Raw genomic sequence first — 27,349 nt, 5'->3', positions numbered from 1 at the left:
CAGATTTGTTTCTGGTACCTGAGTTTTTGGGACTTCCAGACCACAACAAAATTTTTACACATAGCAGGAAATGAGTCTGGTGTTTTTTTAATTCCACTGGTATTTAAATACTAAATGACTGGCAGACGAATGCCAAATGATTACATGAAAACACTTTAGACAACACCAAACCCAGTTCATCTTATGTCAGTGGCACAAGTTTCACTGGAAGTGAAATGCAATTAGTTTTGCAAATTATTTTAAATAAGAATCATAACTAATTTGACAAATGAGAGTAGACCATTCTGTCCATCATGGCCATTTGTTTAGCTAATGGCTAAGCTGTCCCAATATCTCATCCAGATTCTTCTTAAACATTCTTAAGGATTCTGCTTCAACTCCAAGACTTGGTAGTTAGTGCAGATTCCCACACCTCTGCATAAAGAAGTGCTTCCTGGTTTTCGTCTTAAATGTACATCACCTTAATTTCTACTGGTGTCCTCAAGTAAATTTTCACCATTAATTGAAAATATTTACTTTGTCAATGCCTTTGTGGATTTTGAAGACCTGGATTAGGTCCCCACGCCGTCTCCTCTGCTCAAACTGAACAGATTTAATTCTCTAAGTCTCTCAGAGTCCGACATGTCCTTAAGTCCTGGGATGGATCTGGCTGCTCTCGCCTGCAAAACTTCAAGTGCTGCTATGTCTTTCTTGTACTGTAGTGGCCAAAACTGCACTCAATACTGCAGATGCGGTCTCATGAGTGCATTATATAGTTTCAACATAACATCCCTTGACTTAAGGTTTGGTTAGGTTCTGTACGTTACTTAGTCGATAAAAATGATGTGTAAACATATCTCCCTAAATCCTTTTCAGAGATTGCTTCCTACATGACAAGGTCTCCCATGTTCTATTTATATTTGATGTTCCTTTTGCCTACGTGTAGCACTTTGCACTTGTACATTACGCTGCATTTTCCAGGTGTTTTCCCAGTTCTGAAGATTGTTCAGGTATTTTAAAATTTGTTTTGCTGCCTCCTGAGTACCCTATTATTTCCAATTGCCATATCTCCAATTTTGTGAATTTCACAAGTTTATTAACAATACCAGAATCAGTGTCATTAATATAAATCAGAAGAAGTAATAGTCCAAGGACAGACCCCTGAGGGACTCTACTCAAGACGTCACTCCATGCGGAGCAGTCTCCTCTTATCTCTTCTCTTTGTCTCCTGCCATTTAAACAACTTGAGATCCAGTTTTGTGAGTTACCTCACAGTTTTCAGGGGGAAATTTTTGAAAGTCTTGGCAGCTGACATCAGTTTGTGACAGTTTAAAGGTCAGTTCTGGTAACCATTTCCTATCCACGTTTGTGGATAACTTCCTAAAATTCTTACTTTTCATTATCTCAGGCATGTGACTTTTTGGCAACATTCTTTGACTTTTCAGGTTGTTTCTGGCTTGGTGGTTTGATTTTGATTTCGATCTCTAGAGGTGTTTTTGATTACTTCTCTTTAAAAATACTTTATCTCAATTAAAATCACAATAAACACTTGATTGGATAAAGTGTAGGTAAACAGCCTTACACAATACAGTAGCATTGAATGAAGGGACAGTTTCTTTGTAGAGCTTGTTTTCATGAACAATTTTATAATTATACTAATTCTTTGAAGTTTCAAGTATTATATTATTTGAGAAAAAATTGGGTCTTTTTTGGGGGGGGCAGGGAATGCCAGTGCCTACTGTGACAGTGATGTTTTGACTGGTTTTTTAAAGATCTTTCTGTCATCTTTTGAGTTTAGCTTTATCTCTTTATCTTAAGAGCTGACCATTATGTAAAACACTCTGCGATGAACTTGCTGTGACAGTTGCTATATAAAATAAAGCCTGCCTAACCAATGCTTTGTCAGACGCTCACTACCTTTGGACCTGATCACTATTGTTCACTTTTTTTGGTCACCATATACAGCATTCAAATTGATTTGAAATGCTGCTGCCCAAATCAGGATACCTTCCAAGCTTGAGGTGGCTATGAGTAAGGGGTGACACAGATGGAAACTCCACCCAGTTTGCTATCAGTTGTTTTTTTTGTGCTGTTAAATGAAAATGGCCATCAGTTATGGAGATGAACTCCATTGTTGGAATGACACTTCAGTCCCACCTCTTGCAGGAATTTTACTGGTCTGCTGCAAGTTTGTGATCAGTAAAACATTTGATCAAGGTATTTCCTCCTTTCTTTCCAGTCCTTGGAGATAAGCTGTGTAAAGGGAAGAAAAAGAAAAAATCACACACAACCAAAGAGAGCTCTAAAGATGAGCCACAACTGCCAGTGTTGGAAGATGATTCTGATTCTGAGGACAGCACCATCCAGAGGCTGGAGGAACAACTGCTGGCAGTCCAGGCTGATGCTGTGGAGGAAAGGGAGTGCGCCCTGGAGCAGCAAAGACAGGTATAAATATAAATCCTTATGTGTGCATATATATATATTGTCAGAAAAATTACTATAAGACATCGAGAAGGTTTGGGGCAGCCACCCGTATAATTGTTCCCGGCTGCAAAACTGATTAAATAACAGAGACATGTTCATTCAACTGAGTCCAAAACAGAACTGATTCTCAGGAGACAAGATGGCAGCTTTAAAGGTCAGTAGAGGAGGTGATGTCATCAATACCGGAACCTGAAGTGACGTCATTGGCTGCCCCAGAGCCGGGCGGGATTTCCCTAGAATGGTCTGCAAAAGATCTAGAGGGAAAATTAGTGCACTTCGCCACCCCCCTGGTCTGGCATAGAATCACATGTATTTAAGCCCTTTAGTTGTCTCCTAAACACACGTGTGTGACAGGGCCCCCCCCCTCAGCCCAGACCCATTGGGTCGGGCGTTCTGCACAGAGAGGTCATGAACGCGGGAGAGAGCATCGGTGTTGGCGTGTAGAGAACCCTTCTGATGAATGAGCGAGAACTTATAAGGTTGTAGATCAAGGAACCATCTTGTGACACGCGGGTTAGGCTCCTTATGCAGGGCCATCCACTGTAAAGGTGCATGGTCCGTGACAAGTGTAAACTCCTGACCCAAGAGGTAATACCTCAACTGTGTAATCGCCCACTTAATCACAAGAGCCTCTCTCTCCACTGCTGCATACCTGGTCTCCCGATCCAGCAGTTTCCGGCTCAGGAACATGATGGGGTGTTCAGCACCATCGACACTTTGGCTCAGCATTGCTCCTAGGCCTGTGTCCGAAGCGTCCGTCTGGAGGATAAAAAGACGTGAAAAGTCAGGTGCCTTTAAAACAGGTGCCGACGTCAGGGCCTTTTTTAAGTCACTGAAGGCTGCCTCAGTCATATCAGTCCATACCACAGTGTTAGGAGCCCTCTTCCTTGTTAAATTAGTCAAGGGCACGGCTTTCTCCAAAAAGCGTGGTACAAAGCGGCAGTAGTACCCTGCCAATCCGAGAAATGCATGGACCTGCCGCTTGGTTCGCAGACGGGGCCATGTCAAAATGGTTTCTATTTTAGAGCAATGTGGCTTCACAGTACCACGACCCACCCAGTAGCCCAAAAACTTGGCTTCTTCCAATCCATTGATTTGAAGACTGGCTTCACCCAGCGTCCGTAATACCGCTCCAACGTGCTGAAGGTGTTCCTTCCAGGTGCTGGAATAGATGACAACATCATCTAGGTAGGCAGCACTATATGTGTTATGGGGGCGGAGCACTTTGTCCACCAGATGCTGGAAAGTTGCAGGAGCCCCATGTAACCCAAATGAAAGGACACAATACTGCCAGTGCCCACTAGGGGTGCTAAACGCGGTTTTACCCTTTGCGGAATCTGTTAAAGGAACCTGCCAGTACCCTTTGGTCATGTCAAGTGTGGTCAGATATTCTGCCTGTCCAAGCCTTTCAAGGAGGTCGTCCACTCGAGGCATTGGATAAGCATCAAATTGTGAGACCTGATTAAGCTGATGGAAGTCATTGCAAAACCTCCAACTCCTGCAACCAAGACAATTTGGCTGGACCAGGGACTATGACTCTCCTCTATGACTCCTAGGTCCAGCATGTGCTTGATTTCCAGTTCCACTTCAGCCTTCTTTGCCTCAGGAAGATGATAGGGCCGTTCTCGGACTATGACCCCGGGCTCAGTCACAATATCATGGGCAACCAGAGAGGTCCTTCTGGGGTTTTCGTCCACCACCTCCAGGACGGACGAGATAATTGCTTCTAGCTCTCGCCTCTGTTGGTTATTCAAAGTAGACCCGAAGTTAAGTGTGTTACTCTGAGCAAAGAAGGAGCGGGGCTGGCTGGAGGTGGGATCAGGGTCCCTTTCCTTCCACAGTTTCAGCAGATTCACGTGATATATCCGCTCATTCGGTCGACGATTGGGTTGTTTCACCAAATAGTCGACGAGTCCTTTTCTCTCTTTAACTTTGTATGGCCCTTGCCAGTGGGCAAGTAGTTTAGAGTGGGAGGTGGGAACCAATACCATGACTCGATCCCCAGGTTGGAACTCCCGAAGTGTCGTGCCATGGTCATAATAGTGGGCCTGTGCTGCTTGCACCTCTTTCATGTGACTTTTTAATATTGGCCGAATTTTCTCAAATCTATCACGTAATTGCATGATATATTCCAAAATATCAGTCGAAGGAAGAGCCTCTCCTTCCCAACCTTCTTTTAAAATGTCCAATATGCTCTGGGGTTGTCGTCCATATAATAATTCAAAGGGTAAGAACCCCGTTGACGCTTGAGGGACTTCCCTGTAGGCAAAGAGTACGAGGGGAAGGAGTTGATCCCAATTCCTCCCATCCCTGCTGACCACCTTGCGAAACATCTGTTTGAGAGTCTGATTAAATCTCTCTACTAAACCATCGGTTTGAGGATGATACACCGCGGTTTTCAAGTGCTTTATTTTATGTAACTTGGCCGTTTCCCTGAACATCTCCGAGGTAAACGGCGTCCCTTGGTCCATAAGGACTTCTTCAGGGACCCCAACTCGCGCAAAGACTCCCATTAGTTTCCATGCGATAGCTTTAGAATTAGCTGAGCGCAACGAAACAGCTTCTGGATATCAGGTTGCATAAGGACTAATATATATTTATGTCCTCGGGCCGAGGGTTCCAGGGGTCCCACTATGTCGACCCCTATCCTTTCAAATGGTACATCAATTAAGGGAAGGGGAATGAGAGGAGCACGGTCCCTTCTAGGAATTTGCTGCAGCTGACATGAAATACAGAAGCGGCGAACCTCCTCGTTAATTCCCGGCCAATAGAAATGGAGCTTAATATGCTCTAATGTTTTTCGGTGCCCAGGTGGCCTCCTAGGAGGTGGGCATGTGCTAACTCACAAACTTGCCGCAGGAAAGTTCGTGGAATTAGCAACAGCTTCCGCACCCCGTGCTCACTGACCCGATATAATAAATCATTTTCTATCACAAAGTGGGGTCCTTGTGGCATGGGCTGAATGGTGCGTTGGCCGTTGACTATGACTACTACATTCTTAGCAAACTTAAGGGAATCATCATTCCATTGTTCCCTTTTAAATGATGCCGGTGTTTGTCTAAATTGAAAGCTCAGATCTGAGAGAGGGTCTGGTCTAACGGGAGATTCCTCTCGTTCTGGCGAGAAGAGGACAGATGACATAGTGGTCCGCGACGGTCTAGGAAGCTCCCCATCCTCCTCGTGGTCTCCCATATCTCTCTCCACCGTCTGCGTACACGGTGTGGAGACAACCTGAGACGGTCGATTCCCATCTGTTACTAGGCCCAATTTTGAATAAGGAGAGATCAGTACTTTTAATATCAGACCAGTCTCGCCCGAGAATCACAGCACACTGTGGATTTGGGAGGACCGCTACAGTGATTCTTTTGAGTGATCCTCCGTGGCAGATGAAACATCGGGCAGAGTTATATGAGCGGACATCTCCGTGTACACAGGTAATTCTGGTCTTTGTTTTTAACCATTGTCGCGGTGGTACATATCGGCGGTCAACAATAGAAATGTTGCTGCTGGAATCAAATAGATCTTCCACCTTGTAACCATTTATAATGACCTCTCCCTTTTGAGCCATTAACAAGGGGTTTGAAAGCGCACACAATCCATCCCTCTCTCTCCATTTACATTCCGCCTTGCTTCCAAGCAAGGGCCGCGCCCGCGGAATCGGGGACTCCAGTGCAAACTCCGGTTTATGCCGAGAGGGCAGCTTAAGAGGGACGTAATCTCTACGGCGTCCGCTTAAGGACCATTCCGCTCTCCCTAATTGCGAGGCTGCCCTAGATGTCTCAATTAGCTCATTTACATTCGAAAAATCTCCCCAGACCAGCTGGGTGAAATGCTCTGGCAGGCTATTTATGAATAAAAAACAGGCCACTTTCTTCACTATTTGGAAGGTGGTGCATTCAGTGGGGCTTAACCAACCTGCCACCTCTTCCCAGAGAATGTCAAGTTGTTCCCGGGTAGACCGCTCATGGTCAAACCTCCAGTTTTTCACTTTCCTCACCTGCTGGTCTGGGGAATCTCCACTTTTCTCTGGGACCTTAGCTTCCTCCGAGAGAGCATAATAAGTCCCCATCACTTCCCCCAGAGAAACCAGCCCACGTCTATGTGTCCCATCGACACTCTCCCTATTTAATTTAGGTGACCCAGAGATAGACAAAGGGAGCGGAGTCTGCACCGGTTCTTTCCGAAATCCGAGACGCAATCCCCACCCGAAAGCTCGGCCCAGGTACTCTCCCACCTGGACATGACTCAGGTCCGGTCCCGTTCTCTTCAGGGTTTTCTCCATCCTGCCGACTATGCCACTGTCAGAAAAATGACTATAAGACATCTAGAAGGTTTGGGGCAGCCACCTGTATAATTGTTCCCGGCTGCAAAACTGATTAAATAACAGAGACATGTTCATTCAACTGAGTCCAAAACAGAACTGATTCTCAGGAGACAAGATGGCAGCTTTAAAGGTCAGTAGAGGAGGTGATGTCATCAATACCGGAACCTGAAGTGACGTCATTGGCTGCCCCAGAGCCGGGCGGGATTTCCCTAGAATGGTCTGCAAAAGATCTAGAGGGAAAATTAGTGCACTTCGCCACCCCCTGGTCTGGCATAGAATCACATGTATTTAAGCCCTTTAGTTGTCTCCTAAACACACGTGTGTGACAGGGCCCCCCCCCTCAGCCCAGACCCATCGGGTCGGGCGTTCTGCACAGAGAGGTCGTGAACGCGGGAGAGAGCATCGGTGTTGGCGTGTAGAGAACCCTTCTGATGAATGAGCGAGAACTTATAAGGTTGTAGATCAAGGAACCATCTTGTGACTCGCGGGTTAGGCTCCTTAATTAGTACTTAGTACATGTGATTTCTCATTTTTTTTATTTTTAATAAATTTGCAAAAACCTCAACTAAACTTTTTTCACCTTGTCATTATGGGGTGTTGTGCGTAGAATTCTGAGGAAACAAATGAATTTAATCCATTTTGGAATAAGGCTGTAACATAACAAAATGTGGAAAAACTGATGCGCAGTGAATACTTTCCAGATGCACTGTAATATATGTGTTATATATAAACGTCCACAAGTGGAAGTGTGTGTGTGTGTGTCTGTCCGGCCCAGAAGAGAGAGGTGGAGTCAGGGTGAGGACACCACATCCGAGGATACACAAGCAAGGTCAGCATGTCAGCAAAATGAAACCTCCAAAGAAAGACTCACTCGCTTAACCGCTAATAAAGAAGCAACGCAAGCTCATTGACAAAATGGTATCCCTTTTATTTTTCCTCCCGCCACTAATACACAAGTGAGGCAAGCACGTTGGCAAAACGAAACCTCAGAAGAAAGACAGTCGCTTAGCCACTAATGCACAAGTGAGGCAAGAACGTCAGCAAAATGAAATCTCCTTGAAGAGACATGCCCAGAGTAGTTCCTTCCAATTACCTGACATCTCTACATTTCAATTTTTTTTCTGATGATTTCAATAATTTCTAGGACCTGGCCTTAAATCTTACTAGTACTAAAAGTTCCAGAGAACTGGCTGAATCTTGGCTATCAGACAAAAACGCCATTAACAGACATTTGGACATAAACCCAGCATATGCAAACTTAAGTAGAACATGTTCATAATAAATAAAACGTTACGACCTGTAAACCCCCCTCCCCACCCCACCAAACGAATTGTGCTATATATTGGCTCCTGGTAGGGGCTAAAAGCTCTGGAATAAAAACTACTTTATGATACGTGATTCATTTTTCTACCTTTGTGGATCTCCAGCTGCTAATATGCAAACCGTATCACAGATCTTCGCTTCCATATATATATATATATATATATATATATATATATAATATATATATAAAACTTGATTCTGACTCTTCTTCAGACTGGTCAGTTGCATAGGAGGTACACAGAAAAGTCCAAAAACTAAGAAAGAAGGCCCAAAACTCCAAAGTTAATCCACTGCTGGACATCTTGGTCCTGTGCAAGCAGTAGTCTTTTCACAGAAACTCTGTTTATTTAAAGAGCTTCTGTGAAAAGCCAAATTTCCCAATGGAGTTAAATAAAGTTCTATCTGTCTATCGGTCAGCAAGTCTTCTTGCCCTTTGTCACCCACCCAGCCTCAATCATGTCTGCTCTGAGCAGTTCAGGAATCTGCTGGGTTGTCTACCCTTTAGCATTGTCAGGTTTTGTTGCATACTTCTGTTCAGAAGTACCATATCTGTGCTAGTGCCCTTTTGGCCTTCCAAGGCACCAAACACATGATCCAGCATAAAAACCCTTAAAAGCCCCTGCACCTCTACAGAGGCATGTGTTGGACCTCTCATAATGACATCTTAACCTGGAAGTTTCAGGTGAAAATGCTGTGCTATGCAACTGATATTCATTTTTTTATGTTTGGGATATGGAGCTAGGCAAGCGGGACCCCAAAAATCCATGTCAGGGTCATTTATTAAGCACATTGTCTAATAAAGGCCTTTTTTATTGTTTTTTTTCTTACTTTAATTATTTCAAATCAGTAAAGCAAAATCAATAGAAGACAACTGTTAGACACTTTATCTGGTTCAGAGTAAGCAGTCAACCACAATTTTTTTATTCTGAAACATAACTACTGTAGCTAAACTAGTCTTAGACATTCTGTTTATTTCCTATTCTGAGACACTATTTTTATTTAAAGACATGACATTTTCCACTTTGATTAAACACTCAACCAGGAATAAGGGCAATCTTCTCTCACATACACAATCACACTAAACAAGATACGTACATATGGATACGTACTGCATGTACACCCTTGACCAGTGCATGCACAAACATGCATGTGCTCAGATGTGTTCATTCGCAAGTATACTCCATCACTCATTTATTCTCTTGCATACACACCTCCAATCATGTGTGCCACGTTGTCACCAACAAAAGACTAAAATGTAAGTACAATGTTTCTCTTCATGTTATTATATTTTTCCAAACTGTCGCATTTCACAGAGTTGGGCATTGAAATACACTTTGAATGGAGTGCTATACTTTCTCTTTCCAGACTCTAAAGGCTTACTATGAACAGATTTTGCAGAACCGGGACCATCTAGAAGAGGAGAGGCTGTATCTGTTGAGTGTAAGGCTGCGTGCTGAAGCAGACGAGGTCCTCCGTCAACGCAACTTTGAACAGGAGCAGGAGCAGAGGCGGGTGGTAGATGAAGCCTGCCGGGTCCTGACCTTACGTCTTCAGAAGGAGGCAGAAGCAGAAAGGCACCAGGCTATCCAAAGAGCTCTGGTGGAGGCAGAGGTAATGTTGTAATTCTTGCTTTTATGTTCTCAGGGAAAATTTTGCCGCATTATTTGTTGTACACAGGGCCGGTGGCAGCATTAAGATGAATTAGGCATTCACCTAGGTTGCAGATCATAAGGGGGAGTTGGGGGGAACCCAACAGTTCATTGGCACACTAACAAGCTTGACCTAGGGCGCAAAATAGCCTAGCATCAGCACTGGTTGTACATAAATAATTCATATCATTGTTTTTGTTGTTTTGTTGTGCAGGCACCATTTTGAGTTTGTGATTTTTCTGTGGATTCCTTGTTATTGACAACGAGGTTCATTACCAGTTGCCTGACTATTATCTGCCATGTATTCAGCATTTTAGAACATGTAGAATTACATTTTGCTTGATTTTGTTATTTGGTCTCTGCTTTATTTTTATTTAAATAATAATAATAATACATTTTATTTTGTTATGTTTATTAAGTTTCACACCACTATTTTGTATTTCTTTTTTTGATTCTGGTAGCTGCAATTTTGTGTTCTCTCAATGGCAACAATGTTTTTTTGTTGTTAACAAAGCTCTCTGAATAATTTAAATACAGAGATGTATACTTGATATCATTTTCATGATGATAGGAGTTAAAGCATGTTGTTAAACATGGGAACACGGTGGCGCAGTATTAGCGATGAGCTGGTGCCCCGTCCAGAGATTGTTCCTGCCTCCTGCAAGATGCTTGCTGCGTGTACTGTCTCTTTCAAACATACAAACCCCCAATTCCTGTCCTACTTTTCTTTCTCCAAGTACCCAATCGCCACACAATCAGCTCTGTAATAGATGTTAAGCCATCTGTAAGCTTACAACGCCGATTCTTCAAAACTTTTAAGGAACATTGAAATATCTTCGTAGTACATGTTTAATTATTCTATTCATCTATCCTTCCCGTGTCGCGCCAGCCCCAGCAAGAATACAGGGCGAGGCAGGAACAATCCCTGAACGGGGCGCCAGGTTGTTGTTAGCGCTGTGACACCGTATCCTCACATATTACAATTATTAACAATATAGATTATTTAAATGATGTTAACACTTTATCTGTATAATGTAATAAACATACTTTGCTGCATTTCATCTTAAAAATGATATCGTCATCATATGCAAATACGCGCTTTATAAAGTGGCTAAGGTTGTGCAATATTATAACTGTATTGCAAGTTTATAGTGAGGTAATTGTACTTATAAGTACAAACAGTTCTACCAGGAGCACTTGATGGACTGATTGAGTGCATTTATAATTCTTGGGATGAAACTGTGAGGTCCCTAGAGGAAAGGCTGTGAAACGTTTGTCGTATGAGAGAAGTTCAATAAACATTGCGCATGGCTGAGGCAGCGTGTGCTTGATGCTGTATACCGATAATTCTCTTTCTGATCAGCTGCTGTAGAGCTGTGATTCCACACTCAGATACAGTGGGATAAATACTTGACAGTAACAACACTAAAGCAGCTATGGTATTTGGAATAGTTTTGCCATTCTGTGAGCCATTATGTTGTTACAGGTTAATTAAAATCAGATACCTTAAACTAATAAACAATATGCGGTTAATTTTTGTGTATTTGATAAAGCCACGTCAGGGATGTGCATCTAAGAAAGAAAGGGAAACCACTGCTTTGATGCTGGGTGCCGCCAATTTGCAAAACCGAGCGGAGAACTTGCGTATGTCAGGGATTAAGCTAGCATTAAAATGTGCGTGGCTTTACGCCAAGTTTAGTTTTTATACATCGCGATGTGAGTGTGGAAATGAGCATACACAATATTATTGTGCGTATGTACCGTTCATACATGAGGCCCCAGGTGCGGTGCCAGTATAGGGCCTCAGTAGACCTATGCCCACCCGCTTTACTCATTGGCCCACCCTGTTTAGCAGCTTAGCTTTTCTAATGATTTTACTTTTTTACAAATGAAAATTTAACTTACGTTGCATACATACATTTTAATATAGATCTCACATGAATAAAGTATCAATTAAATGTAAACCTACACAGCAAAGTTGTCAGTGTTACTTTATCACTGTAAGACTTTGGAAAGTGTTTATATGGATATTGATTTTATGGCATACATGTACCTAAGAAAGTTTAGAAAATTAAAATTTAAACACAGACACTAAAAACATGTGACGTTAACTGGAGGCTATCAACTAATAACTAATAATACATTTACTTATTGGGTTTGTGGTTTCTTTTCAAAGGGAAACATGAACCAACTTTTAGGCTTGATTAGCAAAAGGAAAAGAACAGAACTGCAAAATGTTCCAGAATCTGAAAACGTCTGTTGGGACCCAACGGCAAGTGAACCAAAACTCCACTGCTAGCTCTGCTAACTTTACCAATGGGCTTGCTGCCAGCTCTACTGCTGAGTATTCTGCATAGTCTAAATCTACACTGCTGCTAAATTTCAAAGGAATGGCCAGGTCACAGATTTGTCTGATTTTCACAAGCCATTAACTCAATTGGCACTAAAGTTTCTAACTTCTGCTAATCCGAGCAGCTTTGCAGCCCATCGGTACAACAGGTACAGACATTGTTGGATTACAGGATATCAATAGACATGATTTTGGTGGTAAGTTAATTGGGAACAGATTCACTGGTAGACTTGGAGACTAGAAATGCATGTCTCAGGTATGAGTCACTAAAACTGTAAATACACAAGGAACCCCCAAAAACAGTCATTTATAATATTACTGGTCAAATTTATAATGGATATTATTTACACATCTGTGCCTTATGATGGGCTGGTATCTCATATGTATAAACAAAAAATAGACAATCAGTTTATTTTGTAAGTGGATTTAAAGTAGAGTTAACAAAAATCATTCAAACTAAACATGCAAATAAAGAACAAGCAAACAAAATGTCTGATGACTCTAATTATGCTGATATAAATCAATTTCTAAAATGTTTCCTAAAATAAAAACATTAAGCCCACTTATTATAAATGTAGGTCCACCCTTTTATGAAATCCTGGTGCTGCTACTGCTGGAGATTACTTAGAGATGTCGACATGCTACTCCCAATTTCTGGATTTTTTACTAAAGATCTTTGGGTGTGTGCGGTTATATAGGGAAAGGATCATAAGGCAGTAAGAACGTTGATTGACTTTGATTTGTTATGAACAAATTGTGTCTCACATTTCTGTCCTTGACCATTTTTTCATATGGTTTCCTGGTTTCTGTTTCTGATGGATCTTTTCTTGCCCCATCAAGTACCTTCATTTTCCTGGTTCTTGTTAAAAAGTTTATCCTTTTAGATAACCTTACAACAACACCTCCATTGGGTATGACATTGTGGGTTTTCTTAAGATGGCATTGCGATAATCCTGCCACCCAAGTTTCTGAATACAGGTAAAATTCTGTTAGAACGAACTGCCAGGGACCTAAAAAATATTTCGTTGTAATGAAAATTTCATAGTAACGAGATTCTGTATTTGTCACTGTAGTGCCAGGCGTTTGCAATCATTTCAATGGCTTCTTTCGCGTTAATTTTAATCTCCTCCTGTCTACAAGTTATGCTGATGAGAATTTTTTTCAGCATTTCCTTGCGATAATACACTTTCAGGGTGAGAATGATGCCCAAACCCAATGGCTGAAGCACTGCTGTGCAATTGGGTGGGAGGAATTCAACGCAAACATTATCTAAATGTGGAAACATGTTGTGGGCAGCACAGTTATCAATCAGAAGCCGAATCATCCTTTTCTTCTTCTTCATATTGTGAGGTTTCTGAACTCTCCCCACCCAACAGGAACAGCACGCTGAAGTGTTTGTCCCGAAGTGCGATTGCTGCATCTGTGGAAGATTGTTTGTCCGTTGCTGGGGTAGGGCAGCAGCAGGCTCACAGCTCTGCAGTGAAGCACAACAGAAGCAAATCTTAAAAGATCTGGGTCGCGCTATAAGTCCCTGTCTTACACTCCAAAACACGAGGCTTAGCAAAACCAGCATTATTCGGCTTGAAACAGGAAAAGCACAGTTATTTATTGTAGTGGGATCTGCCACTCTCCTATACACAGACACAGCAGTTAGGCAGGGTCGTGGCCAAGTAATCCTGTTCCCTGATTTACAATGTTCTTTGCATCACCCATCGAGATCTTTTCTGTTTACTTCGGTGAAGAGCCGAATCAGAGCTGTGAACCTGCTGTTGCCCCAGCAACGGATAAACAGTCTTCCACAGACGCGGTGATCGCACTTCAGGACGCTCTTTGGCGTGTTGTCCAGTTGGGGGAGGTCCCAAGAGAGTTTAGAACACATTTTCTTGAATGAGTGCCACATTAATAGGAATGTTTCTTGAACGAGCATCACTGAACCACATAAAAACGGCTTTTTCGATGTCTTCAAATGCTGCAGGTCGCATCTGTTTGCAACCCGAGATTTTTCTTCTTTTTTTGCTCAGTCTTTGAAGAAAGTTGACAGTGACAATGGTGAAATTCTGAATTCACTGGCAACGTATTTTTTCTTTTTGCAGCAATCGAGAGCTGCAAAAATGTAAAGTTTTTTTTTTCTAACATGAACTGTTGTCGTTTATTCGTGTCTGTCATTTCTATAGGAGGGTGGCATTGAGTTAAATTCCAATGGGTTTTTTCAAATGTTGACTAGCAATAAGCAAAAGGTATCACTGAAAACAAAAACAGCAAAAAAACAGTACGAGGAAAGTTCGAAGACAAGAAAAAAAAATTACAATGTTTCTGTTTGGGGATCGTTGTGCACAACTGAGCTGTGACCACAGAACTAACTGCTCTGTCGATGATTCATTCAGGCATTTCAAGGTCTTTTGGGCACTTCGTTGTAATGAAAGTATCTACTGAATGTATTTCGTAGTAACAAGATTTCTATAGACTCGTGTCATATGGGGAAACTGTTGGGAAAATAAAAATACTTCGTTGTAATGAAAATTTTGTTGAAAAGATATTCGTTTTAGCGGAATTTTACCTCTATTTTAAAATAATTCACAAACAATAGTTATTTAGTAAAAAGAATTCTAGGAAGCAAAATCATTTGGGTTTGTTTTACTCATGTAAGACTTTTGTTTAATGTTTTGTGATTTGGTGAAAGAGATTTTTGACATCAAGATTTTGTCTTTACCCAATTCCCTGAATATTCTCTATCTTCTCCCGTTGGTTGTCTTCATTTCCTGGACAACAAAGCTAACATTAGTCCTTCACGATGAACCTTTAAGTCAGTGCACCACAGGTAGAATCTTTTCGCCCATCAGGATTTCCTTGTTCCCCTATATTTTATATAAAAAAAGGCAGGTTAGGCCAGGTTTGATGGGTCTGAATAATGAGAGTGGTCTATGGTAAATAACCAGGCAGAGTTCAAAGTATTCACCCATGTTTTTTCTATAAACAGACTGGATTTGCAGCACGACTGGAGCAGACAACGAGAAAGGTTAGACAAGATTGTGAGAAGCAGGCCCAACGGGACATGCAAGAGAAGGAGCGGAGGCACAAGCAACAGCTGAGGTTTCTGCAGGAAGAGTGAGTTACGGGAGCAGTGAGTGTCTCAGGGGGTGGGGTCACTGCCTGAGCAGTCGCAGTGTCAAATGGGCATGTGGAGTCACTGTGTGAATGAAGGAGGTGGGGCCTGTGTTTGTGGGATGGGGTTAGATTTAAGTGGTTTATGTGAAAACGAGGGGTGGGGCCGGTGTGTGTTTGGCTGAATACAAGGAGGGAGTGAGGAGAGGAGAGAAAGAACCTTATGTGAGGTGTGGATACTATGAGATATCAGAATGTAACATTCTCAGAATTTCTTAATACAACCTCAGGGTTGCAGGGGGATAAAGCCTATTCAGACATGATATGATAAATAATAATAATTTGCATTTATATAGCGCTTTTCTCACTACTCAAAGCGCTCAGCAATTGCAGGTTAAGGGCCTTGCTGAAGGGCCCAACAGAGCAGAATCCCGTTTTTGGCATTTACGGGATTCGAACCGGCAACCTTCCGATTGCCAGTGCAGATCCCTAGCCTCAGAGCCACCACTCCGTCCTGCATTTTAAGGTCTGATGTCTGTTATACAGTCACACTATATCTATGAATATTTATATAGCATATTGAGCTCATAGATAGATGGCTAGAACTTTTTTGTCCCCAAGGTGAAATTAAAACTTTACAGAAACTCCAAGAAAAATATAAATATTATAATAAACAACAACTCCCCAAACACACTCAAGTACTTCTGGCTGGAGTGTAAGACATAAATTCTTTAAGTTAAAGTTCACAGTACATTTAGTTTTTGCTTAGTTTGAACATGAATATAATGGAACTTTAACATGGATAATGGAATATTTCATACCTCAAACCCTGGACACAACTCCACAGACACAAGTTCCCAGGTTCACAACAAGTATATTTTTTATTGAACAACATACCTTTGACACCCTTCTTTTCACACAACACAGTCCTTCTTTTATCTCTGTTTCTCTCCTCCACTCCTCCCAGGTGAGTTTTGTCCATTTCCTTTAATACTGTGAGTCCCAGGGTGAAGTGGAGGTCTTCTTTTTAAAGCCCCAACCCAGAAGTTCTTCTGGTGCCAACTGCTTGTCTCCAGAAAGCACTTCTGATTCAGGTGAAACCTTAGTCCTCACTTTTCGACATCTCCCTCTGGTGGCCCCCATAAAACTCAGCAGGACGGTTTTATGTGAGCCACCACCCCCATGCTGCCCTGTGGGCATCCATAAGAGATGCTGCCACCTAGTGTATACGGGAAAGACCAGCAAGTCTCCCATTGTCCGATATATGTGGGCTCCTGACCAGAAAAGAGTCAATTTCTTATTTAGGTCAGGATAATCAATCTTGTTTTTCCTGTATAGTGGTGTCCCAGTTAGGTAAGTGATTCCCATCCATGGCTGCTGGAATGCCAGTCATGTTGCTCTCCCCTTCTGTACTATTCATTATATTGGGATGCTGGTCCATCCGTTACACCCTACAAGTTACAGGTAATAGAATGTCCTTAATGTTAGCTATGTACGTAGGTGAAAAGTAGGTCCTAGTGTATGTGATAACAGATAGAAACCTTAAGAAATGTTCCCTATATACTTAAACCTCAAGTGGAATACCATAGACAAGAGGTTTCCCTTTTTATTCGCATGTATTATCAACTTTTTCCTTATTTTATGCAAACTGTTTGCTTTGAACCTCACTAAAATCTTTTAAACAAAAACACATTTTTTTTGTACAACAAATCATACTATTGCTAGAATGCCTTTCTGGTAGCATTATTTGAACGTTTTGAACTATTTGGAAACCTCTTGAGAAACACAGCTACAAAAAGACCTGCTGCTACTGTCAACAACTGGCTTGTCGGTGGCAGTAAAATGAGGCCAGACCTGTTCAGTTGTACCACAGATTAACATTTAAAGGTTTTAATATTTGAGTAGAGCAGGTCCACATTGTTGTGTCCACAAATGGAACATGCTGACAGAAGTTTGTTCCCCTGGTTGAAGTCACCAGCATTCTAGGGTCTGAATGATTCATCGCTAGAATATTAGTAGTAGATTGAATCATTTCTGTTTATGAATTGATAAACATTAACCAGGATTATGTAACTTATTTGCATAGGCAGTAACATGGACAAATTCAATCAGTATTTCAGTGTCTGGATCTTACATTTTAGCTTTTGTTATACAGTAATGTGCTCACATTTTTACTATTATTCATTCACATAGCTGTCCAGTGACCTGCCTCCCTTCTCCACTCTGTCTGATCATATCAGATGAAACCTATCCAGCATTAAAATAGAATCTGAAGTAATAAGTTTATGCTGGTTCTCTACAGTACCCAAAATTTCACAGTATCTGAACTCATCCAGTTCATCCAACTTTTTTAAAAGTGACTGAACATTCCTCATCACAGTATATGGAGGCAGGCCAGAATCCTTTCCACTTTTATCCTCAAACCAGGGACTTCATGTATAAATGGTGCGTATGCACAAAATGTTGCGTAAGCCCGTTTCCACACTCACATCACGATGTATAAAACCTAAACTTGGTGTGAAGCCACGCACATTTTCACACCAGCTAAATGCTTGGCGTACACACGGTCTCTGCTCAGTTTTGTAAACTGGTGGCACCCAGTGTCAAAGCAGTGCTTTTGTTCCAGTGTGGTTTCCCTTTTTTTTTTAGATCCACATCCCTGACACAGCTTTATCAAATACACTGAAATTAACCGCATTTTATTTATTAGTTTAAGGCATCTGATTGTAATTAACCTGTAACAATATAATGGTCCACAGAATGGCCAAACTATTCCAAATACCATAGCTGCTTTAGTGTTGTTTCTCTCAATGCACCACTCAGAGTATTTATCCCACTGTATCTGAGTGTGGAATCACAGCTCTACAGCAGCTGATCAGAAAAAGAATTATCGGTATATAGCATAAAGCACACGCTGCCTCAGCCATGCTGCCTATTTGAACTGCTCTCAAACGACAAATGCTTCAGAGCCTTTCCTGTACAGACCTCATGGTTCAGAAACAGTTTCATCCCAAGAACTATAAACGCACTCAATCAGTCCATCAAGTGCTCCTTGAAGAACTGTTTGTACTTATAAGTACAATTACTTCACTGTAAACGTGCGATACAGTTATAATATTACACAACCTGCGCCACTTTATAAAGCGCGTATTTGCATATGATGACGATATCATTTTTAAGATGAAATGCAGCAAAATATGTTTATTACATTATACAGATAAAATGTTGACATCATTTGAATAATCTATATTGTTAATTAAACACGGGAGGACAGAGGGGCGTAGCGCTAGCGACAACCTGGCGCCCCATTCAGGGATTGTTCCTGCCTCGCGCTGTATTCTTGCTGGGGCTGACGCGACACTTTAAGGATAGATGGATAGAATAATTAAACATGTACTACGAAGATATTTCAATATTCCTTAAAAGTTTTGAAGAATCTGTATTCTATGCTTACAGATGGTTTAACATCTATTACAGAGCTGATTGTGTGGAGATTGGTTACTTGGAGAAAGAAAATGGAAAGACAGGAATTGGGGGTTAGTACGTTTGAAAGAGACAGTACTGCTGTAATAAATTATTTCACTGAAGGTCGCGCATGGTGCAGCAAGCATCTTGCGGAAGGCAGGAGCAATCTCTTGACAGGGTGCCAGCTCGTCACTATCACTGCGCCACCGTGTTCCCATGTTTAATACATGCTTTAACTCCTATCATCATGAAAATGATATCAAGTATACATCTCAGTATTTTAATTATTCAGAGAGCTGTAATATCACGAATGTAATGGTTTCTGTGTCCAGTTGAAGGAAGAGAGAGCCTGTTTAAGAAGGCTGTAGTGATTCACACACAGAGCACATAGAAGAACACATACAAAACAAAGCATTTAACGTGCTACTTTAGTTACGATGGTATCTGAGAAACTAGTAAATTAAACGATTTAAAGATGAAGTTTATGATGTTCTACTTTAATGACAAAATCAACTACATGATTAAAGTGGAAATTTAGAGATTAAAGTTGACATTTAAAGCTTTTTTCTCACAGTGTCCCTATTTTTTTTTTCTCTGTACCCTAATAAGCTTTCATATGACACTCAGATGGTGGGCTACGACTCACCTTTTCACGGCAACTTTGATTTCTGACAACTTCTCTTTTATTTCGGGCACTGTGTGAGATTGCAACTTAATAAAATGAGCTCCTTCCCAGTCCATCTTGGCAGTGATCTCATCAGACCTGCCTCTACTGTAAAAAATCTTGGTGTCATTTTTGACTCCTCCCTCACTTATTCCGCCCACATAAATCACATTAAGAAACTTTCTTACTTTCACCTCCGTAACATATCCCGTGTTCGCTCCTTCCTCTCCTTCTCTAATGCTGAGAAACTTGTCCATGCTTTTATCACATCCCGCATCGATTATTGTAATTCCCTACTGGCAGGTGCCCCTTCTAATCTTATATCACAGCTCCAGCTTATTCAAAACTCAGCTGCAAGAGTCCTTACTCGAGCCAGCAGCAGCGAGCACATCACACCCATCCTGCTCCGCCTTCACTGGCTCCCTGTGTCCTACAGAATCGAATATAAAATCCTACTAATAACCTACAAAGCTTTAAATAACCTCGCGCCAAACTACATCAGTGACCTTCTCCATCACTATGTGCCTGCCCGCCCACTAAGGTCCTCTGATTCTGGTAATCTTGTTGTGCCCGTCACTAATCTACACTCCATGGGTGACAGGGCCTTCAGCTGTATAGCGCCCAGACTCTGGAATGACCTACCAAAATTAATCAGGTCAGCTGACTCCATGAATTCTTTTAAAAAACAACTCAAAACTCATCTGTTCAGGAAGGCTTTTAGCTCTACTTGACTTTATTACCTTTCTCTCAGTTTACTTCTCTGTCAAGATGCTCATGTAACCTGTATGTGTGTGCGAGACCATCAATTATGTTGTCTGTTTTTTTTTTTTTTTTTTTTTGTTTTTTTTTCAGAATTTACTGTCTTAATCTTCTTTGTTTATTTATCTGGTTTGTACAATGCTATATACTGTATATTCTGCCGTTCTTTATTTATTCTGTAAGTGCCTTGAGCATGGGAAAGGCGCTATATAAATAAAATGTATTATTATTATTATTATTATTATTATTGTGAACTTGAGCTTTCGAGTTTCTCTGACACTCTATGTCACTTGATCAACTTCCTTTTGTTGTTTATACCACTGTTTAAACCAACAAATAGTACGTTTTTCCTTGCCTCCACTAGATATTCATTGAAATTCTTCTATTTTCCCCCATGCTTTTGCCATTGCCTTTGCACAGAATGCTGAGCTTAAGGGCTATTTATATTGATTTTCATATTCAAAGAGGCGTAATTCTGGGAGGAGTTTGGGAGTGACGGCAGGCGCACGCATTACTTTCACGCTGACCGGGATTTATGTAGCAGAAGAACGTGGAAGCTGCCGAACGCACAGATTTATGCATCTGGATTTTTTTGTGCTTACGCACATTTCCGCTTTTGTCCGTACGCCTTGTTTTAGTGTGAATTCTACGCACAGCATTATGCATGAGGCCCCAGATCTTCAACCTTTTCATCCTCGGATGAGCTGCTCTTCTGATAAAGTATAACAGAGCTCCTAAGGTGGCAATTCTCACAGTGTTACCAGCTGAGTGTGAGAATGTTTAATGTATCCTACTTTACATTCCCAGAGTCTCTTACATTCTCAGATGTAGATGTAAGGTAGTCTTCAGATCCTTTCCGCTCTCCCTGCGACATCTTTCAGGTTTGCAGCTTTTCCAAAAGGCAGTTTGGTTTCTTAAAGGAATACTGCACTCTAAAATTATAATTTGTTAAATATATGACTTACCGCTTGTGCTTTGTAACAATGGCAGAGAAAAAAAAAAATTTGTAATCTATGAGATTAAAATTTTTCTCAGGCGTCACTGCAAAGTGCATGGGGTTAGTAACCTTTAAAAAAAAACAAACATTTTTGGCTTTTCCTCTAAGTGAAAGTGCACTTAGTAAGAATACTTTGAACATCTTTTGAAATTACTTCCTCTTCACTTGGGAGATATCTCAAATGCATGTATACAGTAGATATCTTAAAATAACTTTTCCCAATTATTTCTAAAAGGACTTCCCGTCATTTAAAGATATCTCTAAATGCACTCGACATTATTTTGAAATGCATTTCCAGGTATCTGAAAATAACCTCCTGTGCAATTTCAGATATCCCAAATGCATTTGAAGTATTTTAAAATGACAAGGAGTGCTATTTAAAAATGGGAAATTTTACAGGAAATAGTTTAAAATATCTTCAAATGCAAACTGAGAGATCTCAAAATTAATTCTGAGAATGAAAACTTAAGACACTGTAAAATGTATTTGAGATGTGGTCAAATTCACTCATATTTCAGACATCTAAAATACATTTAGAGAAACCTTGAATTAGATTTGCGGTATCTTAAAATGTCTTTCTTCTTCATCTTTGATATCTTTATTTGAACTTTCACATATCTGAAGTGCATTTTAGAGTAACTTTAAAAAGACATTACATTACTTAAATACATTGAAATAGCATTCTAAAATATTTAGAGTACAATTAAAGATAAGTTAAATGACATTTACGATACTGTAAAATAATGTCCTGACCATTCAGAGAGATGTGAAATGCATTTCACAGTATTTACTAGATAAAAATTCATTTTCATACCCTTCAAAATGCATAGTAAATTCCTTTAGAAAATAAGAATTCTTACAGTAACTGTTTTTTAGATATCTTTGACATATCACAAAATGCATAAAGTATAGTAGACATCTTGAAATACAGAGGAATTCATTGTGAAATATCACAGAAGTTTTTGCAAATTGTCAAAAACCTATTTCAGGATTTCTTGAAATGAATTTCACTTTTCTATTTAAGGATATCTCAAATTCATTTGCTTATTTGTTTGCAAAAGTATGCAGTGCACTAACTTTTAAAGACATGTTTTGAAAAAAAAGGTGGAGTTTATCTGATTACATAAAGCTGTGGGGCTTAGGGGAGTGGCATTCGGGAGGAAGACAAATTGTGTGTTACAAAGGGGTTGGAGCATGGAGGGTGTATAACCGCAAGTGGGAAGGATCAGAGCGAGTAACTCATGACAAGTTCATGGAAGTCCAGATCTGTTGCTGTTTCTCTTTCACTTACAGAATTGCACGACTGAGACACGAGGTGAGCAGAGTAACCAGAGAGAAGATGCGGTATGAAAAAGAGTTTAAGGTATGTTGGGGTTTGGTAAGACTGACTCCGATAGGTCTGTTTTGGTCATTTCACATGACAGATGACAACAGTTCTATCAGTGATACCTGAGCCTTGATCATCCAAGTGTACATTGAGGTAATGCACAAGTTTAGCATCAGGATGGAGCCTTGGCCAGCAGAGATATTATATAATAGTAGCAATGTGCTGGAGGAAGAGAATATCTTCTTCTTCTTCTTTCGGCTGCTCCCATTAAGGGCTGCCACAGTGGATCATCCTTTTCCATATCTTCCTGTCCTCTACATCTTGCTCTGTCACACCCATCACCTGCATGTCCTCTCTCACCACATCCGTAAACCTTTTCTTAGGCCTTCCTCTTTTTCTCTTGCTCGGCAGCTCTATCCTTAACATGCTTCTCCCGATATACACAGCATCTCTCCTCTGCACACATCCAAACCAACATAATCTCGCCTCTTTGACTTTGTGTCCCAGCTGTCATGATCCAAGTAAATCCACATCCAAAAGAGAAAGATGATGGTCTTGGAGGACTTGTGGGTGAACACTTTTAATTTTGTATCTCCTGTAGCAAGCAGCCCTGAAACAGTGTTTATAAGCTACTTCCAGTCACAAAGCAGTCGAGTTATGGATTGATTGGGGTGATAGACAGATACTGTACTGTAATGCTAAAACACTGTTAAAATGGGTGGGAAGAGGACAAAAACTGCCCCATCTAATAATGCCTGCCCTGGTCAGTTCTGTTTGGCATATTATTATTTAACATCTTTATTTTCTCTTTATTAACCTCCATACGTTTATGTATTTAAACAACTCTTATCTGATCATTTTCAACCTAATTGTATTTTTCTAGTTGAATAGACATCTTGGTGATGCAATCCCATTTACAACTTCCATCCCATCTCCTGCTAATCTTCATCTGTTTGGCCTTTTCTCTTGGCTTCCTAGATTTCTTGTCATACTGTTGTTGATTAAGCTACTCCTTGAGGTCTTAACATCTGATTGTTCAGCCTTGCACCTCACACTAATTCATGGTAATGTTCACATCTTTGAGACCAATCATCTGAGGTGTTCTTTCTCTGTGAAATTTGTCATTGAAGCAGCTCATACATTTACAAAGGTGATCACCTCAGGCTCAACATTACTACCATATATATTCGCATATAAATCGGGTCTTGAAACCTGAAAAATCGATCACAAAATCAGACCCTGACTTATACAACACTTAATTTTTGTTCTCTTTTTACATCTTTTCGCTTACTCCAATCTCGCACCAGTTTCTAAGACACATCAAATTTTGTTGCAGCATCACAGTTACCAATTTCTTTCTCTGCTTCAACAACTTTTAATTTAAAACCAGCTTCATATTTTCTTCTGATCGAACGCTCCATTGTAGATAAGGGATGCTCTTACGATAAAGGTGTATGAGGGTGTGAGATACAAAAAACACAAAAGAGTGCAAACTTCGCTTCAGAATAGTTCGTGTATTACCGTGTGGTCGCGTAGGGCACAATGCATAGAAAAAAAGGCAGTGTGCTCCGTGGTTACTCTCTCAGGTGGATGTTAGCATATCATAATCTCTTGGACCAATAGCGTGAGTTTTCCGCATTCGACTTACTGTATATGACCGACATTATAAAATACCGGAAATTATACAGTACAATCAAGCCCTGCCTTATCTGCAGAAGAACTTAAACGCAAGTATATACGGTAATTCTGTACAATGCCATCTAGAATTAAAAAATTAAGTTCTGCCAAGTATTTCAAAATATGGCCTACTGCTTCTAATTATATGTAATGAGTCCTGATCAAAGAAACCACACCAACATACTTGTTAGTTATAAATTACTTAAGTGTTTCCAACTTTTTGGCCACTAGCTGTAGATGGACAAAAAATGTGATCATCTAAAGAAAAAAAAGTAAAAATATAAATATTTACTTCAGGTATTACTTTTTCATAAAGTTCACCATCATAATTCTATTGCAAGGCTAGAAGTGGTCCCTGTAAAAACCTGGGTGTGCCTTCTTCTATAACCTGCATGTTACGGGGACACAGCATTTTCTTGTAAGGAAATTAAATACAGAGATTGTCCGAAAGCACCATCAGAGTTTTGAAAATTTGTTAATGATTTTATTTTCATCATGCTGTAAATCTTAGTCTTTTACTGAGAGCTATAGATGTTGCTATTGGAATTATTTTTTGTCATATGAGTGGTGACTTATTCCCATTGCTGTTGTGATTAGCAGCAAACAAGGTGAGTAGGCCTCCAAATGTCACCAATCAGGGCTTCACTGAGTCTGACCCCAAAATAAGCCTCATTCCAGGCAACCAGGCCCCAAACTTGACAGACAAGCTTCCAGGCCTACTTAGGGGTTAAAGCTTTTGAAAGTTAAAAATACTCAAAAATGCACAGCAGTGCCCTTCAAGGGAGAGAGAAACCACAAACCTCTGGCTTTTAGGTGAACACAAAATAGAAGTTTCTTAAATATATTAAAGATTTATTAAATAATAAAAAAGAATAAACAAATAAAAGGCAGAAGGGGTACACATGAAAAGACAATCCAAGGCATACAACTCCAATTCAAAATCCAAACGTTGAATCAAAGAATGCAGTACAGAGGATCCAAACAGCACTTACTTCAATCATAAACACTCAACAAACTCTAAAAGAATCATTTCTAGACTGAGCCTTCAGCCAGAATATAAAGATGTGGGTGGTCCTAAACAGTGATGTCATGGTGGCCCCAGTTCCTGGGGTTCCACCTATAATGCTACGGAATTTGAGCAAAGCTCTTAAACTGAAAATTACTTTTTAGCTGACAGCCCCAAGGTGGCTGAATCTTTTAAAGGGAGATTGGGAAAGTGATCTTGTAAATGATCAGAAGTTAAATTATCTAACTCATTGGTCCTATCATATAATCCAATAATACAGCAGAACACAGTCATTTAGATTTGAAATGAAAAATAAATAGTAATATTTTTTTCTATGCCTTTATTATGTTTTTTTACTAAAAAAGGATTAGAAAGAAATCGAAGAATCAAAAAAGATTAAAAAAATGAAAAGTAAACCTAACAAAGGAAAAACCAAGTCCACAATCTAATATTGGAAAAACAGAAATGAAAGCAAAGTTCAAATGCCAGGCAATTAAACATGAGTACCTTCAAAAACACTGAAATAAGGGAATTCAGGAATGCGCAAAACAGAATGCCTTAGCACTAGACTGAAGATTTAAGCACTTAAGTAAGGCTGAGAGTGAGCCCTTGTCAGTATGCAGCATCATGTGGCCTTTATCCCTTAGATTAAATATATAAGATATGTGGAATATAATTAACAAAACCCAAATTAATAACATGACAAGTGTCTCTGAGTCTGTGTGCCTGGCTGATTGTTATGTTTCTGTCATTTTAACAGGTGGTGTATTGCAAACATTTGTAGTAATAAAATGCATTTCATTTGTCATTCCAACAAATGGTGTATCACAAACATTAGCACTGGTTTTATGAATCCAATACCAAATGGCATATAGTAGAGACATATGCATTGCATTGGCATTTGTTGTTCCAACAGATGGTGCATTTATAGCAATGCATTTTAATACTAAAAACTAAACATGTCTGTGATGCTCCATCTGTTGGAATGACAAATATAATGCATTTTATTACTGCATGCATTAAAAATACATTCCAATAGATGATGCACTTCAAATGTTAATACAGAGGTCTACGCTGATTTATTTAAATTTCATCCTATCTTAGATGGTTAGCACAGCTAGCAAACATATAAAACAATAACATAGTGGTTAAAAAACCCAAGATATGTTAAATGAAAAATAACAGACAGAAATAAACAATACCATAGAAAAATAACTAAAAATAATCAACAACAGATAACAAAATAATCAGACTAAATAAAGGAACACGTAGGCTAGGGATGGAGCCCTGGTTAATCCATGCAAACTACTGTAGATAAACAGAGCTGGCTGTGCATCAACATTCACCTGCCATCCTCTACCCTCAAGCTTTTATTTTGGTCTGGTTTCAGTTGTGATCGAGGTTTTTACCCTGGCTTATCTTTATTGTTCTTTTTGTTATTTTTAAATTAGTATTTTTTATATTTTTATGTAATTTATTATTTTGTTTCTTTATTATTAAATATATACATTCTATATCTTTAAATGTCCCTCTATTCCTTGTACTTTGTTGGTGATAACCCCAGGAGGTGGATCCACCTTGATATCACTGCTCTTGTCTCTTTCCTCTGCTCTTGTATTCAGGTCAGAGAGAAGAACCCAGCAGTGGCTGATTGATTTTTTAAAATGTTGTTCATGAGTATTGCTTTTTCTTTTTAGTTACTATTTTGTTTTTGTGATTTGTTTGCTTCTATCATTGGGTTTCGCTTTCGTTAGACTTGTTCTCCTCAGCTTGGCTTTTTGTCCTTTTTCTTGTTTTCCTATTTTTGGTATTAAATCCTCAATTTATAATGATTCCTGTTGGTATGGTCTCTACAAACCAGGGTTTTACAGTATCCACTGTAAAACATTTTTAAATATTTTGGAAGTTTGATTGCATTTTCAATTTTTAAAGGCATCTCCACATTTTAGCCCTAAGCCTGGTATTTTGGCATTTTCGCCGAAAGCCTGAAGGTACACATTTTTGACTGGCTGTCTAGGGGCTAGTGTGCTGACTGGAGATAGTTTTTTAGGACAAAAGACTGGGAGGAAAGGCATAAATCAAGAAACGATGTACAAGTCAATCTTGCATATGAAGGAACTGATTGGATAACCTTTATAATGGCGTGCTGTTCCAACGCATTTTAGGATTGACTTCTATGGAAACGGGAACGCAAAAACTCCAACAGAGCGGCACCCATCATCAAAACAAAAAAGTGTCAAGAC

The 27,349-nt window shown here is 40.1% G+C and overlaps 1 protein-coding gene across 1 annotated transcript in view; it reads left to right on the top strand.

The window, feature by feature from the left end:
- Window positions 1-27,349, top strand: part of si:dkey-111f13.5 (uncharacterized) — a 57,414-nt gene that overhangs the window by 14,991 nt on the left and 15,074 nt on the right. Inside the window, exons 2-5 of the mRNA XM_028796204.2 lie at window positions 2,219-2,424; window positions 9,476-9,721; window positions 15,087-15,214; window positions 22,390-22,459. Coding sequence (XP_028652037.2) covers window positions 2,219-2,424; window positions 9,476-9,721; window positions 15,087-15,214; window positions 22,390-22,459 — 650 coding nt within the window. The remainder of the gene's footprint in view (window positions 1-2,218; window positions 2,425-9,475; window positions 9,722-15,086; window positions 15,215-22,389; window positions 22,460-27,349) is intronic.

This window comes from Erpetoichthys calabaricus, chromosome 3 (genome assembly GCF_900747795.2).
Source record: "Erpetoichthys calabaricus chromosome 3, fErpCal1.3, whole genome shotgun sequence".
Classification (NCBI taxonomy): Eukaryota; Metazoa; Chordata; class Cladistia; order Polypteriformes; family Polypteridae; genus Erpetoichthys; species Erpetoichthys calabaricus.
The sequence above is the reverse complement of the archived record's forward strand: the minus strand, read 5'-3'. Positions and strand labels throughout refer to the sequence as shown.